At 34.7% G+C, this 20,730-nt stretch overlaps 1 protein-coding gene across 1 annotated transcript in view; it reads right to left on the bottom strand.

The window, feature by feature from the left end:
- The window catches only part of eya4 (EYA transcriptional coactivator and phosphatase 4), a 46,473-nt gene that overhangs the window by 17,995 nt on the left and 7,748 nt on the right, over window positions 1-20,730 (bottom strand). The window contains 4 exon segments of the mRNA XM_048177816.1: window positions 815-892; window positions 1,090-1,173; window positions 3,513-3,631; window positions 6,664-6,713. Of these exon segments, the coding sequence (XP_048033773.1) occupies window positions 815-892; window positions 1,090-1,173; window positions 3,513-3,631; window positions 6,664-6,713 (331 nt within the window).

Raw genomic sequence — 20,730 nt, 5'->3', positions numbered from 1 at the left:
TTCTCTCAAAAATCTTCTTTCTACATCAAAGAATGTCCTCTTTTCTTCCTCCTGCCTTCCCTCTCTTCCTCTTCTCCTTGAGATGCAAAATCAAAAACATTTTTTGCCATTTGCTTGACATGATTCCCTTCCTGAGCTGAAGCATTTCCCAATCCTACTCAATATTTTTGCCTTATTGTTCAGAAAAATATCTAAACAAAATTTCTAAAAAGACTTGTTTTTAGAGAATACACTGCAGTTATAGATATATTCTCTTGATATATAATTTCTATACAGATATACTTTTTATGTTCTCTTAAAAGGTTTAAAATATATATTAATGTAAACCTCATTTGTTTATTACCGATTGATATATATATGCTTAAAACAAGAAAAAGGATTACTTGGTATTTACATTCTCTGAAAACGGGTCTTACTTTCTTGCCTAATAAATCTTGTCTTAAAAATATTTGGATATTTTTACTGGAAAATAAGAAAGATACGACACAAATAAGACAACGTTTTGCAGAGCACATAAATGAACATGCAGTTGTCTTCTCTATAGAGACATCACACTCCACTGTCAGCTCAAGCAAGGGCCTCAACCTTCTCTGCAGGGGAGCGCATGGACAGAGGGTTTCTCAGTCTCTGAGTGTGTGTGTGTGTGAGCACATTGATCTAAATAAAGAGTTTGTGGCTCTGATGACGTTAGCTCAAGGGCAGTACAAAGATTGAGGGCTCAGAGCTTTCAGCAACTTCCCAAGCGGGATTACAGCAGGCATTCTGAATGCGGTGTGTGTGTGTGTGTGTGTGTGTGTGTGTGTGGATGTCTTACCTGACCCAGTGTAAGTGTCCAGCCCAGTGTCTCCCGCCGAGCTCACAGCCTCGCTGCTGTTCAGAGGCTCGGACTTAACTTAAAAAGAGGGAGACCAAGAAAGATATGAGAAATCCTGTCAGCTGTCAAACTCCATTCAAACCTCTCAAAATCAGTGAAGCAACACTTTCTTTTAGATTTAAAAAATGTCAAGAGCCTCCAAAGCACTGCACCCAAACACTCACACACGTGCTATCATATACTGTATGTACACTCCACAAACACATGCAGTATACCATCGTTCTTCATACTTGGGGCAGTGGGCGGGGTACTGCAGCCCAGCAGCCAATCAGCCGTGTTTAGAATTGTCATGTTCTCTCCTGGGGGCGGAGTCAGATGTATAGTGGACTGTGTTACCCAGTTATTGTTTAATATTAATAATACAGTTACCCCAATAACTATTTGAGCACTTAAGTCACACTTAAAACATACAGGCCCGGTTTCATAGACAGGACTTAGGCTGAACCAGGATTAGGCCTTAGTTCAATTAGAGCATCTAAAGTAGCTTTTATGATTGTGCCCTAGAAAAAAACATTACTGGTGTGCATCTTGAGATAAAACAATGGCACTGATATATTTTAAGATATGTCAATACAAGTTACTTTCATTTAAAACAGCTTTAGTCTGGGACTAGCTTAAGCCTTGTCTGTGAAACTGGAGGATAATGTCATTAGACTGCTTTTATTTTAAAGATTTTTAAAAAGGGAAAAAAAGGGAAATAAATAAATATAGTTTATATTAATATATAATAATAATATAATTTAAATATTAAATATAAATAAATATGAATATATATTATTTATATTATATTATATTATTATATTGTAATTATATAATTATAATATATTTTATATTAATATATAATAATACTATAAAATATATTTTTATTATGTAAAGCATTTTAGAAGAAATATTTTAAATATTTTAATTTTAAAGCACACTTTTCAAGCAAAGCGATAAGGCAATTTTTAGGTTTTAAATGATAAAATAATAGTCAAAAATGTTCAAAATTAATACAAAAAGTATTTGGATAGTTTTTGGTTGTCAAATGTAAATAATGTTCATAGTTAATATGATGAACTCCACCTGTTCACATAGGTGTCCTTACTCTGTAAGTTAAAGTGTAACATTTACTTTGTTGGTTAAAAGTAATTGCAAAACATGGTTCAGAAAACAGATGTTAACTGCAGCATAATTTGTTTACAAATGGAAATTCATACATTTTAAGTGTGATTTTAAGTGTCCAAAAAATACATTTTGGGGCCATTGAATAATTTAAAAATTTGCCACACCATAATTTATGAATAGGAATTTTTTTAATAGGAACTGATAACATTATACAAATAGTAAAGAATACAATCATTATTGAAAAGTGAAAAGTTGATAAATTCCCATTGAATTCCATTATAAAGTAATGCACTTCTTTTAAAACAAACATTTAACATTCAAATAAGAAAGAGTTCATATAAATCATTTAAGGTTTCCAAAACCATATTTTGTCACACTGAGTTTATGACAGTTCTGTCAAAGTCGCACTTGCAGAAAAAACCCCCATTTTGAATCAATGTGTGTTTGTGTTTGCCAGGAAGACAGCAAAGGTCCTCTAAAGTAAGATAAATGAGGCTTCATTGGCAGTGGGATTCATGTTGGGATGTGTGTGTGTGTGTGTGAGTGGGTGGTTGTGTGGGCGGTTGCGTGCGTGTGTGTGTGTGTGTGTGTGCATGGAGGGATTCAGTCTAGGCTGTGAGCTGATGAGGTAGACAGAGGAGAATGTTGAATATGTCGTTGTTTTGGCAGAAGCACAATCCCAGAGTGTGTGTGAATGTGTGTGTGTCAAGCTGTTAAAATCATTAGCTGAGCTCTAATCTAAATGATTTACTGAGTTCTGCTCTTTTTACTCTCTCTGTCTTTTGCTATTGTTTTATTCCGGCTACATGTCAAAAACAGATGAGCTCACACACACAACACACACACACACACACACTCTCACTCCAGGGTCCCTAAACTTTACTACCTCTCTTGTGTATCGCACAGTCATAGCCATACATCAAACGCTCACTTGCTAGGGTGTTGAGAGTCTATTTAGCTTTGTGTATGTTTGCCTAACGTCCTCTCTTAAAACGTTTGTTCAGCGTTTCCCTCAAGGAGAGAAAAGCGAGCGAGCGCGTGTTGACATCAGAGAGAAAATGAGAGTTTAAACGCAGGAAATAGTTTTCCGCGCACCAGGCTCTTGCTGAAACACGCACAGAGAAGTGCTGGGAAAGGTTTCAGCACAAAGACGCTCATACACTTTCTTTTATTTTAATTAGGCCTGTATGCAGCGTTTGACCTTTGAGGTTAGCGTGAGTTTAGAGCATCTCGGCACACAACATCGCCACTAATCCACAAACCCGCTCTGGACGGCACCAAAACCACCAGAACAAAAAACACTTTATCCCTGCAATCTGGACATCACACACCAGGACTGAACCCTGCTTTCAATTATAACAAGAAACTCCAAAGCGATGAACACGGCAATGAAGCTGATTTCCTGTACTCAAAGCAATGCTTTGGTTGAAATACCCTATTTATCAGCTAATATGTCACTCGCTCACTCACGTACGTTGGAAATTTCTTGTTTTTTTTCTTTCTTTCGCTTTGATTTGACGTTCTTTCATACCTCCGGTTCCATTGGTCGTGATGTTGTTGCTGAGGATGTTCTTGTCCAGTTTGGATGTACTGTCACTGCCACTGTTAACAGAGTGCTGGGGGTCTGTTAGTTCCTGCATCTCCAAGGCCCTGAGACAGACAAATGTAACACTTGAATATATATACAGTACAGTCCAAAAGTTTGGAACCACTAAGATTTTTAATGTTTTTAAAAGAAGTTTCGTCTGCTCACCAAGGCTACATTTATTTAATTAAAAATACAGTAAAAAACAGTAATATTGTGAAATATTATTACAATTTAAAATAACTGTGTACTATTTAAATATATTTGACAAAGTAATTTATTCCTGTGATGCAAAGCTGAATTTACAGCATCGTTACTCCAGTCTTCAGTGTCACAAGATCCTTCAGAAATCATTCTAATATGCTGATTTGCTGCTCAATAAACATTTATGATTATTTTCAATGTTGAAAACAGTTGTGTACTTTTTTTTTCAGGATTCCTTGATGAATAGAAAGTTCAAAAGAACAGCATTTATCTGAAATACAAAGCTTCTGTAGCATTATACACTACCGTTCAAAAGTTTGGGGTCAGTAAGAATTTTTATTTTTATTTTTTTGAAAAGAAATTAAAGAAATGAATACTTTTATTCAGCAAGGATGCATTAAATCAATCAAAAGTGGCAGTAAAGACATTTATAATGTTACAAAAGATTAGATTTCAGATAAACACTGTTCTTTTGAACTTTCTATTCATCAAATAATCCTGAAAAAAAATATTGTACACAAATATTTTGTACAATTGTACACATTAAATGTTTCTTGAGCAGCAGATCAGCATATTAGAATGATCTCTGAAGGATCATGTGACACTGAAGACTGGAGTAATGATGCTGAAAATTCAGCTTTGCCATCACAGGAATAAATTACTTTGTGAAATATATTTAAATAGTACACAGTTATTTTAAATTGTAATAATATTTCACAATATTACTGTTTTTTACTGTATTTTTAATTAAATAAATGTAGCCTTGGTGAGCAGACAAAACTTCTTTTAAAAACATTAAAAATCTTAGTGGTTCCAAACTTTTGGACTGTACTGTATACACTAAAAATGCTGGGTTAAAAACAACCCAAGTTGGGTTGAAAATGGACAAACCCAGCAGTTGGGTTAAATGTTTACTCAACTATTGTTTAAACATTACTGTATGGCTTTAACCCTTTGCTTTAAAATGAACTCAACGTCCATTGGAAATGAACATTTATTATTATGTGTAATACATTTAGGCCTATTAATAAGTTTAATGAATAACAATTAAACAATAAACATTTATTGAACTGCTTAATAAATTAATAAATGTTCACCTTTTGATTATTATTGTTACCTCTAGTAATTATGTGTCTGATTTTGGGTTCATTTTAAGACAGCCATAGTAATAGTTGGGTTAAATAAAACTGCCCAGCACGTTGGGCAAACATTTAACCCAACCGCTGGGTTAAAACAAGCCAGTCGCTGGGTTTGTCCATTTTCAACCCAACTTGGGTTGTTGTTTTTAGAGTGTACAATTCAAAAATTTGGGGTTGGTAAGATTTTGTTATGTTTTTGTCTCTTATGCTCATCAAGGCTTCAGTTACTTGATCAAAAATACAGTAAAACAGTAATAGTGGGAAATTTTATTACAATTTAAAATAGCTGTTTTCTTTTTATATATATATATATATATATTTTCAAATGCAATTTATAGCTGTGATGGCAAAGCTGAATTTTCAGCATCATTACTCCAGTCTTCAGTGTCACATGATCCTTTACAAATCATTCTAATATGCTGGTTTGGTGTTCAAGAAACATTTATTATTATAATGTTGAAAACAGTAACTGCTTATTTTTGTGGAAACTGTGAAACACTTTTTTCAGAATTATTTGATGAACCAAGTTCAAAAGAATAGCATTTATTTAAAAAACAACTGTAACATCATATATGTCTTTATTGTCACTTTTGATCAATTTAATGCGTCCTTGTAAAATAAAAGAAAAAAAAAATCTTCCTGACCCCAAAATGACCGTAACACTCACCAAGCAGAAAATGTGAGCAGATTTGTAAGAATGATAATATGACACTCGCTCATGTGTCAAACCATCTGCTAAAGAAAACATCTGCCCCAACTTGTGCATCTTCTATGAGGTTTTACCTCCGAAACCTGGAAAGCAGTTTATCTAGGTCATGTTTATCTAAAATCTAGTTTTTCCCCCCAGAATTCCATGTAGCAACACAGATATGGAATATTCTTCACATTAAGCCACCCACATAAATATGGAGGAACAAAATCACAATGTGCCTTCAAGTTGTTACAGGTACAAAGTAACACAACTACCTGCGCTGTTTAACACTAATGCTTAATATTCTCAATGTCATGAGGACTCAAATATAGATTTTTAATAAAAACAATGCAAATTACAATTTCATGACCAATAAGAAATATTTTTGGCATTTTAATGATGAGATATTTTTAATATGCAAAATTGGGATGGCAAATGACAATTTCATATCCAACAGGATTTTAGGTTAAAATGTAAATAATACATGGGAAACATATGTTTAAGTGTACATACGCTTTCTTTTTTTACCATTTGATTAAATTTTTCAGCAATTTACTTAAATAGTCCCTGTAATGTGACACATTTTTAAATACAAATATTACATTTATCTATCAATCCATCCATTCACCTTAATATAAGGTCTAAACTATACAAAAAGTAAAAAAAAAAAAAATCGAATAGTTTTGCATTGGAGCATTTAGCGGACACTTTAATCAAAAGGACACATGTACAAAAACAGCTCTTATAATAATGTAATGGCAATCAGAGATAAAAACAGAGCTGCTCCTCAGACGTTTATGGCATAAACATCTGCATAAAATTTCTGAATGAATCCCAAAGTACACAGTGCTCTAACACGCACAGTGAGACAGTCATGTTTTAACCAGGTGAAGCCGTCTGCTTTACACCCACTCACACGCAATGACTTTAACATCCTTCTCTCTTTATCTCTCCCTCTGTACAAAACCACTCGCTCCCACAGTCCACTGTCATTGGCACTCATAAATAATCCCCTAAATGGATTTCAGTGGAGAGTATGTGTGTGAAAGTGTGTTCACCTTACCTGTTGTCGACTGGGTCTGGAGCATGGGAATCAGTGGTCAATTTCTTCACCTGTGGAAAGACCAGAGGAGACGGTTGATGCTGATAGTTTCTCATTCAGTGTATGAGGGCAACATTGTCTGGATTCAGTGACTCAATGTGATGTCATCACTGTACATGATTTTTGAAGCTACTGTTGCCATTTGAGCATGAATATTTGCAGATGCTGTCCACTGAATGAGGTGAATATGAATAACAACAACGAATATCACAATATGTGGTGAAGTTTGGGGTCAGTAGATTTTTTTTCTTCATTTAATTAATGTTTCAAAAAAAATTCTATTTCAAATAAATGTTTGTTTGAACTTTCTATTCATAAAAAATTATCCGGAAAAAAAAATGTATCACCGTTTTCACCAAAATATTAGGCAAAACAACTGTTTTCAACATTGATAATAAAAAGAAATGTTTCTTAAGCAGCAAATCAGCATATTAGAATGATTTTATGAAGGATCATGTGACACTGAAGACTGGAGTAATGATGCTGAAAATACAGCTTTGCATCATAGGAATAAATTACATTTTAAAAGATAATAAAATTGCAATGATATTTCTTTTTTTAATAACATAAAAAAATTACCAACCCCAAACTTTTAAATGGTATTGTACATATGACATAAGTATGGAAGCCCATTTCCACCACTAAATAAAAAAATAAAAACAGTAATTTCGACGTTTTTTCTCACAATTGCGAGTTATAAAGTCAGAATTGCAAGATATAAACTCGCAATTGCGTGATATAAAGTCAGAATTCTGACTTTTTTTCTCGCAATTCTGACTTTTTTCTCACAATTCTGAGATATAAACTCACAATTGTAAGAAACTTTTTTCTCGCAATTCTGACTTTTTTCTCACAATTGCGAGTTTATATCAGAATTGTGACTTTATAACTTGCAATTGTGAGAAAAAAAATAAAAACAGTAATTTCGACGTTTTTTCTCACAATTGCGAGTTATAAAGTCAGAATTTCGAGATATATAAACTCACAATTGCGTGATATAAAGTCAGAATTCTGACTTTTTTTCTCACAATTCTGACTATTTTCTCACAATTGCATGATATAAAGTCACAATTCTGATATAAACTCACAACTGCGTGATATAGTCACAATTCTGACATTTCTTGCAATTCTGACTTTTTTCTCACAATTCTGAGATATAAACTCACAATTGTAAGAAACTTTTTTCTCGCAATTCTGCCTTTTTTTCGCAATTGCGAGTTTATATCAGAATTGTGACTTTATAACTTGCAATTGTGAGAAAAAAAATAAAAACAGTAATTTCGACGTTTTTTCTCACAATTGCGAGTTATAAAGTTAGAATTGCGAGATATAAACTCGCAATTGCGTGGTATAAAGTCAGAATTCTGACATTTTTTCTCGCAATTCTGACATTTTTCTCACAATTGCATGATATAAAGTCACAATTCTGATATAAACTCACAACTGCGTGATATAGTCACAATTCTGACATTTCTTGCAATTCTGACTTTTTTCTCACAATTGCATGATATAAAGTCACAATTCTGATATAAACTCACAACTGCGTGATATAGTCACAATTCTGACTTTTCTTGCAATTCTGACTTTTTTTCTCACAATTCTGAGATATAAACTCACAATTGTAAGAAACTTTTTTCTCGCAATTCTGCCTTTTTTTCGCAATTGCGAGTTTATATCAGAATTGTGACTTTATAACTTGCAATTGTGAGAAAAAAATAAAAACAGTAATTTCGACGTTTTTTCTCACAATTACGAGTTATAAAGTCAGAATTGCGAGATATAAACTTGCAATTGCGTGATATAAAGTCAGAATTCTGACATTTTTTCTCGCAATTCTGACTTTATTCTCACAATTGCGAGATATAAAGTCACAATTCTGATATAAACTCACAACTGCGTGATATAGTCACAATTCTGACTTTTCTTGCAATTCTGACTTTTTTCTCACAATTGCATGATATAAAGTCACAATTCTGATATAAACTCACAACTGCGTGATATAGTCACAATTCTGACATTTCTTGCAATTCTGACTTTTTTCTCACAATTGCATGATATAAAGTCACAATTCTGATATAAACTCACAACTGCGTGATATAGTCACAATTCTGACATTTCTTGCAATTCTGACTTTTTTTCTCACAATTCTGAGATATAAACTCACAATTGTAAGAAACTTTTTTTCTCGCAATTCTGACTTTTTTCTCGCAATTGCGAGTTTATATCAGAATTGTAACTTTATAACTTGCAATTGTGAGAAAAAAAATAAAAACAGTAATTTCAACGTTTTTTCTCACAATTGCAAGTTATAAAGTCAGAATTCTGACATTTTTTCTCGCAATTCTGACTTTTTTCTCGCAATTGCGAGTTTATATCAGAATTGTGACTTTATAACTTGCAATTGTGAGAAAAAAAATAAAAACAGTAATTTCGACGTTTTTTTCTCACAATTGCGAGTTATAAAGTCAGAATTTCGAGATATATAAACTCACAACTGCGTGATATAAAGTCAGAATTCTGACTTTTTTTCTCACAATTCTGACTTTTTTCTCACAATTGCATGATATAAAGTCACAATTCTGATATAAACTCACAACTGCGTGATATAAAGTCACAATTCTGACTTTTCTTGCAATTCTGACTTTTTTTCTCACAATTCTGAGATATAAACTCACAATTGTGAGAAACTTTTTCTCGCAATTCTGACTTTTTTCTCGCAATTGCGAGTTTATATCAGAATTGTGACTTTATAACTTGCAATTGTGAGAAAAAAAATAAAAACAGTAATTTTGACGTTTTTTCTCACAATTGCGAGTTATAAAGTCAGAATTGCGAGATATAAACTCGCAATTGCGTGATATAAAGTCAGAATTCTGACATTTTTTCTCGCAATTCTGACTTTCTTCTCACAATTGCGAGATATAAAGTCACAATTCTGATATAAACTCACAACTGCGTGATATAGTCACAATTCTGACATTTCTTGCAATTCTGACTTTTTTTCTCACAATTCTGAGATATAAACTCACAATTGTAAGAAACTTTTTTCTCGCAATTCTGACTTTTTTCTCGCAATTGCGAGTTTATATCAGAATTGTGACTTTATAACTTGCAATTGTGAGAAAAAAATAAAAACAGTAATTTCAAAGTTTTTTCTCACAATTGCGAGTTATAAAGTCAGAATTGCAAGATATAAACTCGCAATTGCGTGATATAAAGTCAGAATTCTGACTTTTTTTCTCGCAATTCTGACATTTTTCTTGTGAGAAAAAAAGTCAGAATTGTGAAAAAAAAGTAAGAATTGTGAGATATAAACTCGCAATTGCGTGTTATAAAGTCAGAATTCTGAGATAAAAAGTCGCAACTACTGTTTTTTTCATTTTTTTATTTAGTGGCGAAAACAGGCTTTCATACATATGTGTGTTTCCATACATATGAGTTTATATCTCAGAATTGTGACTTTACATCACGCAATTGCCAGTTTATATCTCACAATTCTGACTTTATATCACGCAATTGCGAGTTTATATCTCAGAGTTGTGACTTTATAACTCGCAATTGTGAGAAAAAAAGTCAGAATTCTGAGATATAAACTCGCAATTACTGCTTTTATTTTTTTTATTTAGTGGCAGAAACGGGCTTCCATACATATGTGTGTGCTTCATAGATATCGAACATTAATGTTAGGGCTATAGACCTCTTTCAGAAAACAGAGTGTTTGGGTGGAGGAAGAAATACCACAGACAGAACACATCTGAAAGGATGATGATAATCACGCCTGTTAATTAATACGGTTGTCAATCTAAAACACCATGTGAACGTACCATATTTGACACATTAGTTTCATTCAATATTACTAGCTTACAGCATTCTCTTACTCTTCAGTAATATACATAGCAACTCTCACTCTGCCTTTCTCTCTCCTACACACACATAAAATACATTCTTTCCCATTCTGGCAGTTTATCTTGGTTCTTACTCTCTGTCACGCTCAATATTACTCAGTCCTGAGTTAATAAAACCACGACTGCAAGTTCTTTCTTTGAATTTGTCCTTGTGACCAACTCTCTCCATATCTGCTCAGTTTCTTTCTTTCTTTCTCACAAGGTCACAAACCAAAACAGTGCATTATTCCTAGCATCTTGCATTCATACAGAAACTTCAATTCATGCATATTTTTTTTCACATTTCACACTTGAATATGTATATGAATATGTAAACAGTGTACTGTAAAACAAAAGAAAGGATCAAAGAGTGCCACAAGTCTATAAACTTCTCACAATCAATTTACACTGTTCACCCCTCCCAAAACTGCTCGTAGTCATCTGGGTCTTAATTGAAAACACACATATGGACCTGTGAGCACACATGCACGTATATACATGTGTGTGTCAGATGTAGTGTGTGGTTTTGGGGAGAATGTTTGCCGTGTGGAACCAACTCATGTTCACACATACACTACTATCGGTGTTTATGATTCTTTTGCTCACCAAGGCAGTCAAAAATGCAGTCAAAACAGTAATATTGTGAAATATTGTTTCAATTTAAAATAACTGTTTTCTACTTTAATATATTTTAAAATGAATTTATTCCACTGATGGAAAAGCTAAATTTTTCAGCATCATTACTCCACTCTTCAGTGTCACATGATCCTTCAGAAATCATTCTAATATGCTGATTTGGTGCTCAAGAAACATTTCTCATTATTATCAATGTTGAAAACAGTTGTTCTGCTTCATATTTTTGTGGAAAACATGATTGTTCCAGGATTCTTTAATGAATAGAAAGTTCAAAAGTACGGCATTTAAAGAGAATCTTTTATCTTTACTGTCACGTTGGATCAATTTAATGCCTGTTTTCTGAAAAATAAAACAACAACATATGTGTATACATACTATACATGTGCTATTGGACAGATGACCTTGGAGCATTAAAGCTCCTCTCAGAAAAATGCCTGTGGTTTAGGCTCATCTCTCTGGTTCTAGGTTCTTATTTGTGCTGAGTATGGACACACCCAATATGATCTCCTCAAATTAGCCTGACACATTCAGGGACAGCAGGTGATCGGTCAATCGTACAGAGCTCTAAGCCTACTGTAAATCTCTCTCTGACTGTAACTACTTCCTTGTCCAGCAGCATCTGTGCTTTTAGAGCAGTTAATAGAGCATTTGAGAGCAGCCCAGCAGGATCCAGCTCCAAATGAGGCCTGCTGGTGAACAATGATCTAAGACTGTTTAACTGTACACCGTTTATAGATTTATGAAGTGAAATTTGTAATTCTTTGGCAGGCGGTTCGAAAAGCAACTAGAAAGTGTCATCTTAAGTCAGCCTAAGCTGGTTTGCTGGACTTGACTAGTTCAAGCTGGTCTTACAGTACTCAACACTTAAACGGGCTATACTGTATGTAAAATTCAGAAACCCATGTTATTAGTGACACCGGTGGCCGTTAAGTGAACTGCAGCCAGACATTTAGATCAATATGTAACTATCTGCTGTGCGCACACAACAAAAATGACAGCAGTGAGAAAGCAGCAGTTAAGAAAGCATCTGATCATAACGATGTGGATATGTTTGCACCAGCTCTGCAATTCACCGGCATCATATCGACAGACGAGGTAATTAAAATTATAACAGCTTGATAGTATATTTGAGACTATAGACTACATATATCTGACTATAGTTTGAATTAATCCATTTTCTTTGCATGATACAATGACATTATATTACAGAATGGCTCTTTTGGCATGGCAATTTTGGCTCCTTTTTTCCTGAACATTGTATAAGCATTCATTTTATGTGTCATTGAATGGAAGAGAGCATCTCGGGAGCGTGTGTAAATGTCACATTTTTTGATTTTCCTGGCAAAAACGAGTCCTTCATATAAAAATCAGTCTACCTGCTTTCACAGAGGACCTAGGAAGCTGGTGAAGGTCTTGCTTTTTAAGTTTCAAAGCGATTAATGAAAATTCTTACATATATTTAAGATGAATTTTTAATGGCCCTACCACAAAGTGATCTATTTTGTTATTTTTATTTTTAATTAAATATATCCACCTTATTCCTGACTAGCCTACTGTTTTTCAAATTATGGGTCGCACTTCCGGTTTGGGGAACATCCAATTAAAAAGACTGAAATGAATCGTTTCAAATCATAAGGTTGCCCTACAAATAAAGCTTATCCATCAGTTTGACTGAATGAGCTGTCAATTTTTCTTTCATGTTTTATTTTCAGACATCATCAGAGGTGGGTAGTAATGAAGTACTTTTACTTTGTTACATTTACTTGAGTAGTTTTTTGGAAAATTTGTACTTTTGGAGTAGATTTAAATGTGGGTACTTTAACTTGAGTACATTTGTAATGAAAAATCTGTACTTTTACTTCACTACGTTGGGCAACGTTCCTCTCGTTACTTTATTTTAATGCAATACTGTACATGTTAAGAAATGCGTAGTTTATTCCAAGCGCACAAGTCTCTTTTTTCGTGAACGATGCCCCATTCACAAATGAATCACTCTTTTGAGTCGATTCTGTTCAAAGACTTGATCAAACAAGTTGACAAAACTGTCTAAATTGGTTTGCGAATCAGTTTGAATGATTTGTTCAGTTCCCTGAATGCACTGAATCGTGTGAAGCGGTTCTCACTCGGAGCGTTGGATGAAGTGGCAGTGGACCGACATTGATTAAAAGCAAATCTGCAAGATCTTTATTAGCTGAACTGCGTATGCTGTCTGTGAACAATTCCACACAGGTATCGATTTCATTTGATTTCAATTCATACAGCCAATAGCTGACATTTTACAACCAAACAGATTATTACGCCACGATAACAAAGTGTAGCATTTCTTTACCGTTTTTATGGACATATATCTTAATTTATACATTAAATAAGCTACCATTGTTCAGAGAGTATGAAATGGTAATTTGTGGGTAGCCCATTGCACAGTGGTGGCGCCGGTGACCTGTTCGTCTTGAAAATTAATGCCTTTGCTTTGACACAGTTAACCAGTTTACACGCGCCTGCGGAAATATACATTTGATTACATTTTGAAAAACAGACAGAAGAAGATCCGTCAATGTGCATTTGTTCATTGTTCATTGACCATTGTTTGTGTGATGTTCATGAGCGCGAGCACATGAAAAGAGTTTTCTCTCTTCTTTCAAATGTAGATTATACGTTGTTACAAACAACTTTACACACAACTGCCAGCCTGCATGGAGAGCTTCTTGAGACTCCAAAGACACCAGCAGCTTCAAATACCTGTTTGCTGCTCAACACTGGCTTTTTTTAATAGCTGCCCTTTTAATACAATTAATTTTTTTGACAGGAACTTTCATTAATAAGCCTTTATCTGACCGAGTTCTGCTGTGCTCTAAATCACTCACAAATCCTATGATAATTCGATAATCTCTGTTCAGTTTTTACCCAGTATTAGTTGTTTTCATGCCTTTTGCACAACATTTGCACCATTTCATGCTTTTCATCTTCAGAAAGCTCTTTCTTCCTCCCCATATTACATGAGAACTGTGACTTGCTTAATAATGTGGAACAACCTCTAAGTAGGGTTTCCATAGACCTGGCAAATTATTTTGTCTGAGATTGATACCAGTTACCTAAAAAGACATGGATAAACAAACAAACATTTTTAAACAAATTTTCTTAGAAAAACTAAAATCTGAATGTTTATTGTACTGAAAATAATATATATGTATATATATATATATATATATATATATATATATATATATGTATATATATATATAGTTACAAAGTAACTAGTAACAAGCTACTTGAGTAGATTTTCAATGGATACTTTTTTACTCTTACTCAAGTAACTATTAAGATTATTACTTTTACTTTTACTTTGAGTAAATATTTCTATAAGTACTTGTACTTTTACTTGAGTACAGTTTTTGGATACTCTACCCACCTCTCGACATCATGAGAATAACGTAATGTTAACATTTGAGTTATAACAAGAATATCAATGGCAAGAGCTCTTTTCAGTCGCTGATTTCTATCCTTGTGATTATTTTCTTTTGTCCCTTTGCATACTGCTGTAATAGTAAGAAAAAGGACAACATATACTGCACATTTGTGGTCTGTTCTCCCGATATAATTTACAATATACCCCATTAATAATTCACTGGTAATACACAAAGAATCTCTCGTTTTTTTCCTCAAAGCCTAACGTCTCTTTCCATGTTTGTTTTCACAGGTAAATAGGTACAATTTATTATCTGTAAAAATGACAGAAATCACTATGAAACAGTATCACGCAATGCTAAAGTTCATTAACATTTTTTATTAAGGCAACGTATATTATATAATACAGATATATATATCAGTATTGTTATATTTAATCGCGTTTTTTCATGGCCTGTTGAAAGTATCTTGTTGATGCTTTTACACTTTTGAATGTCCTTCTAATGTTCGTTGGTTGAGTAAAATAATGTCATCTTATACCCCGTTTAAAAAACAAAACAAAACAAAAACGTATAATTTTTTTGTAAAACATTTGCAGCTGGAAATTTAACAGCTATAATATAACTCTATTTTTGCCAGATAGTGCAAAACATTACTGTGTTGAGCTGTGAAGATGGTCTTCGAGCCTGACCAGGTGAAATGTGGCCAAGATCCCTCTAAAATCATCCAACAGACCACCATAATCAGGCTGGGAAACCAGCTAACACACAGACAACCAGGTGTTTTTTGGCAGGTGAAACAGTTCACATACAAGCAAAATTCTGATTTTGTATTTTTTTAAGCACCTGACATATATCCAAAGGTGAAATCTGCATTATTTTGCTGATTTCTGCTGAAAAACATGTTAAGAATGTGGTAAATGGAACTGAGAGTAGTAGACAATAGCCAAGAGCATAATAAACATTTAATAAATGGGCGTTTCTGCTGTGTTCTATATGCAGATTCCAGGCCTGCTTATGGATACAGAGGCTTCACACACACCCACACACAGAAAACAGTCCCCCTTTTCTTGTTCTTTTTTGTGCATTCAGTATTATGGTTATCAGCGCTGTAACTTTATACTCTTCCTTTCATGTAAAATACATTGTTACCTGTGCCCCCCACCCCTCCGCCCCCAAGCACACACACACACATTTCAGCATATGCCCCTGGGAGGTGTAAGATTATCTGATGTGTCCCCTCCCTGAAACACTCTTCTCTAAAGGTAGGGGAAGGCAATAGAGAGAGGAAGAGAGAGGAAGAAAAAGGAAACAGAAAAGAACAGAGAGTGTGTGACAGGGCAAAGGGCTGTATGTAATGCGCACACACACAACATATGTGTTTTTCAGGGTATTCCGATCAGGTGACAGTGGCTTATGTTGTTATAATTTTTGAGAACATTCAAACTCTCTGAGGACACTGAAAATTAGAAATAGAAACTAAAATTAGAATGAGCACACACACACACAAAACGCAAAACCTGTTCCTCTGAACCAGCCCATTCAACATCCATGTTCTCAATTTTAAACGGATAAAATCATGCCAACAAGATCAATCTTATAAAGTATATGTAAATACTGTCAAACTTAAACAAGGTAGTGCATGCAATAAAATACTAAAATATTATAAAATAGCAGTTAAAAAAATTACAGTTATTCTACGCACATATATTTTACAAAGTACAAAATTTAAATAATGAGTCAATATATCATCAATCCTTTTTCAAAATTGTGTTTTTGTCTTACCCTGATTCACTCTGGTAAGCCTATTATATTAAATGTTTAAATTTTAGACCTGATGGGAAGGTTTTCACGGGAAATTGCGCACATATGTTACTCATCCGCGCATGTCTCGTCATGTCCGTAAATAGTGAAAAGTTGCTCTGGCTACTTTGATGTGTGTATGGTGTGGGAGTGACATAGGTTAGTTAGTGAGAAAGGTTGACATGGAGCACGCTAAATCTCGAACCTCTGGGGAATGCAGAACAGAGGACCTTCTGCTTAAAAAAAGAGAATAAAACGTAATAAAAAAAGAATCAACACTGGCTTGGCTTTTAAAGGTGCTAAAGAGGATCTTTTCGTCGACCAAAGACTGTTAGTGAGTTTTTGAAATGAGCGCATGCGTAAGAACAGCCCCTCTCCTTCACAGCTTGTTTCGAGGGAACGCCTCCCAAAACTTGTGCACAAGTATTGGAGCACAAGTGTTTACCACCGGCATTCGATGTGTCGTGTTAGTGGATTCATTATGTCGGACTCACCGCAGGTAACTCATAATCTGCAGTTGTTACTCCTGTCTCCTGACAAAAACATTGCATGCAGCGCCTGTGGAGTGTGGAAAGTTACTGGAGCGCGCAGCCGCGCACGTCTCTTACAAGGAAAGTCATGGCAGTGATTGACAAGCTAGAGGGCCAATCGTTTACACGATGATCGCGTAAACGATTGGCTGATGTTTTTAAGGCCCTACCTCGTGCACAGATGATGTATATTAATATTATTCCTTTCAGTGCACCTAATAAATAGTCTTTTATCAGTTAGTAAAGACAGTTTCAAAGTAATATTGCAAAAATGTATAAAACAAAACATCCTCTTTAGCACCTTTAAAGGATTAGTCCACTTTTAAATAAAAATTTCCTGATAATTTACTCACCCCCATGTCATCCAAGATGTTCATTTTCAATGTTCACTGGCATCATTTGGTATGATGTTCAAAATCGGTCATTTTTGAAAAAAATACAACTGTATATGCTTTATAAACACATATTATCGCCTTGCACGTGCTTCCGCTTTCCGCATTCTTCAAAACGCTGATGCTGTATGTCCTACGCCTTCCCTATTGAACTTACGGAACGAACGCGGTGGCAGTTTCGTTTTTTTTCCGTAAGTTCAATAATATGTGTTTATAAAGCATATACAGTTGTATTTTTTTCAAAAATGACCGATCGTTTCGCTAGATAAGACCCTTATTCCTCGTCTGGTATCGTTTAAAGCCCTTTGAAGCTGCACTGAAACTGTAATTTTGACCTTCAACCGTCTGGAGGCCATTGAAGTCCACTATAAGGAGAATAACCCTGGAATGTTTTCATCAAAAACCTTAATTTCTTTTCGACCAAAGAAAGAAAGACATGAACATCTTGTATTACATGGGGGTGAGTAAATTATCAGGAAATTTTATTTAAAAGTGGACTAATCCTTTAAGAGATGGTGAGAACTGAGGGATTTGAAATGTTGTAAAAGAGATGCTTTTTTTCACTTAACAGGTGAGTAAGATATTTTATTGAACATATAAATTGCCATATGTAGCTCTTGTAAGAGTTGTAAAGCATTATCTATTGTGAAGGGTCATTTCATTATGTTTGTTGTAGTGCTTTCCTGGAATTTATTTTCAAGGAAGTACTTTGTCTATTAATGGGTATATCTATGGTAACGTCTTCAGCCAGTCAGCTTGAGATCTTTCACTACTAGGCTTAAGAGATATAACCAGTTAGATGGAATGTTTTATGAGCAGTAGGATAATCTCTGTCTCTTTTAGTTATGAGAAGGAACCAAAGTCACGCAGAGCCGAAGCACAACAAAAACAACGTTCTTCTGCAAAACGAATGCAGTTTTGTTTTTTAACCGCTAGAGGGCCAGAAGTTACATAAGCCGCGTTTCCACCAAAATTATCCGGAACAACTTTTTCCCCCCAGACCTGTTGCTGTCTGCAATTCCATCGAGGTCTAAAGTACTGTGAAGATTAGACAAATTAGTCCGGTGACGTAGGACTGTGAGCGACTAATCCCACTGGATTTGATCCTCCACATATAAGCTTAATAAAGCTTGAACCTCGTTGTTGGCCATCGGTCGTATTTTTTAAACTCCATTGTTGATTCGAATAGCAAACAACTCTTACTGCATGCACCGCAACAGTCCCACCCCCGAAAGTTCCTGAACTTTGGAAAAAGTACTACCTCGTGAGCAGAGACTTTCTGAGGGAGAAATTTTTACCCGGAACTTCATTTAGACCCTGGTCCTTGTAGTCGAAACACACCGAGTACCACCCAAAATTCCCTAGTTCCTGGGGAAAGTTTCTGTGGTGGAAACGCAGCTATAGTGTACTTTTAATTTTCTTAGTAATTTTTTTTTTTTTTTTACATACAAAAGTATGTGTAAAACACTAACATTAGAGCGGTTTTATTGTGCATGAAGCGGGTCAGTTCATGCGGGCACACATATTTAGGTCACATGACCAGCCAAATATTACTAACTTTATGTTGTAACCTCCTGTTAATGAACACTTCCAGGTCACAGAAATATATAATGGCTGAATAGTGTGAGTGTTTCTGCAATGTCTTCAGCAACTGCAAATTTTATCATGATGCTACATTGCCACGATTAGACATCAGTATAAGTCACACCACAATATAACCAAAAATTTGTGTTTGCATAAAATGAATGTGTTAACACAATAACTATAAAACAATAATGAGATTAATTGACAGCCCCAATAAATAATTGGTTGTCACAGTCTTAACCATAATCATAGGGCTGCAAGATTTTCTTATATATTTATTTAGTCATAGTCAGTCATGTAGCAACGTTTAGGAACAAATATGTTTTTGATCAGTCAAATCCTCTAAAATGACCAGTTACGGCACCGGCCCATACGTTGGACTGCTCCGTTTCCATGTCAACCTAGTGTATGAAGTTTGAATGGTATAAACCGCCAGGGGAAAGGGGTCAGAGGGAAACTGGACACCAGGCCAAGCCCTATAGACAGACACACCTTCGCAGCTTTGAATGAATGTGTGTGCGTATGTGTATGATCTTGTGTGCAACAACATCTTTCTCTTCCACTGGCTCACTGATTCACATATCTTTGTACAGCAACCAGAGTGTTTACACACACACACACACACACACACACACACACACACACACACACACACGTCTCCATACATGAGCATTGTAGTGTGTGTATCATCTTAAGAAATGAGCTGAAACTTTATATAAAAAAGCACTCTAGCATTAAAGTGCTCCCTTCCCCTCTGATTGCAGCAGAAAAAATGCTGCTTAATTATTCATGAGTTCTTGTGCTTGTGTCAGCTTTTCGTTAATTATTTAAATTAATCTCATTAACGAAAGGCCAGGTTTCAGGAGCATTTAATTAAATGATGAATTGCTTCCCAGATGTCGACGTGCTTGTTAAATAATGTGCTCAGGCTGGACCCAAAGCTGTCACAGCTAGACTCAACCCAAAATTGCACACAAGGACCATCATAGTGCACATTAGTGCCATTATACTCCACAACTTAATACAGTTGTCAAGATCAAGCGGAGAATTATCATCAGTGATTCTATGTGACTATAAAAACAATCTATAACCATTACTGGTATGCACAGCTTCAGGAACGACACAGTCTGCTCAAACTCGCAGCCTGTTTTGACAGCTTGTACTGATTCAAATGAGACTGGATACAATTTAGTCTCATCAAACTCAATGCCAGTACTTGAAGACTTAACATTTATATTAAAATGCAAGATCCGAAAGGATCCTAAATAAAAACATTACAATGACTGCCCCATAGATTTCCATTTTATGTTTATTTCTATCAATTCTATTCTTCTTCCTCAAACTAAAGGGCCAAGTGTTGAAAAGTTTGGAGTCAGTAAGATTTTTTTTGACAGAAGTCTCTTATGCTCACCAAATTTAATCAATTGATTATTACAATTTAAAATAGCTGTTTTCTATGATATATTTTAAAATGTAATTAAATGGTTAATTCACCCAAAAATTTAAATTATCCCATGATTTACTCACCCTCAAGCCACCCTAGGTGTATATCTTCTTCCAGACGAACACAATCAGAGATATATTTAAAAATATCCTGGCTCTTCCAAGCTTTATAATGGCAGTGAACGGGGAAGCCCAAAAAAGTGCATCCATCCATTGTAAAAGTACTCCACACAGCTCTGAGGGGTTAATAAAGGTCTTCTGAAGCGAAGGGTTTTTGTAAAAATATCCATTTTTGTAAAAAAAAAAATATCCTAAATATACTTTATTAACTATAATAACTAGCTTCCTGCAG

This window comes from Megalobrama amblycephala, linkage group LG24 (assembly GCF_018812025.1).
Source record: "Megalobrama amblycephala isolate DHTTF-2021 linkage group LG24, ASM1881202v1, whole genome shotgun sequence".
NCBI classification, from domain to species: domain Eukaryota; kingdom Metazoa; phylum Chordata; class Actinopteri; order Cypriniformes; family Xenocyprididae; genus Megalobrama; species Megalobrama amblycephala.
This window is presented reverse-complemented; position numbering and strand designations above follow the sequence as displayed.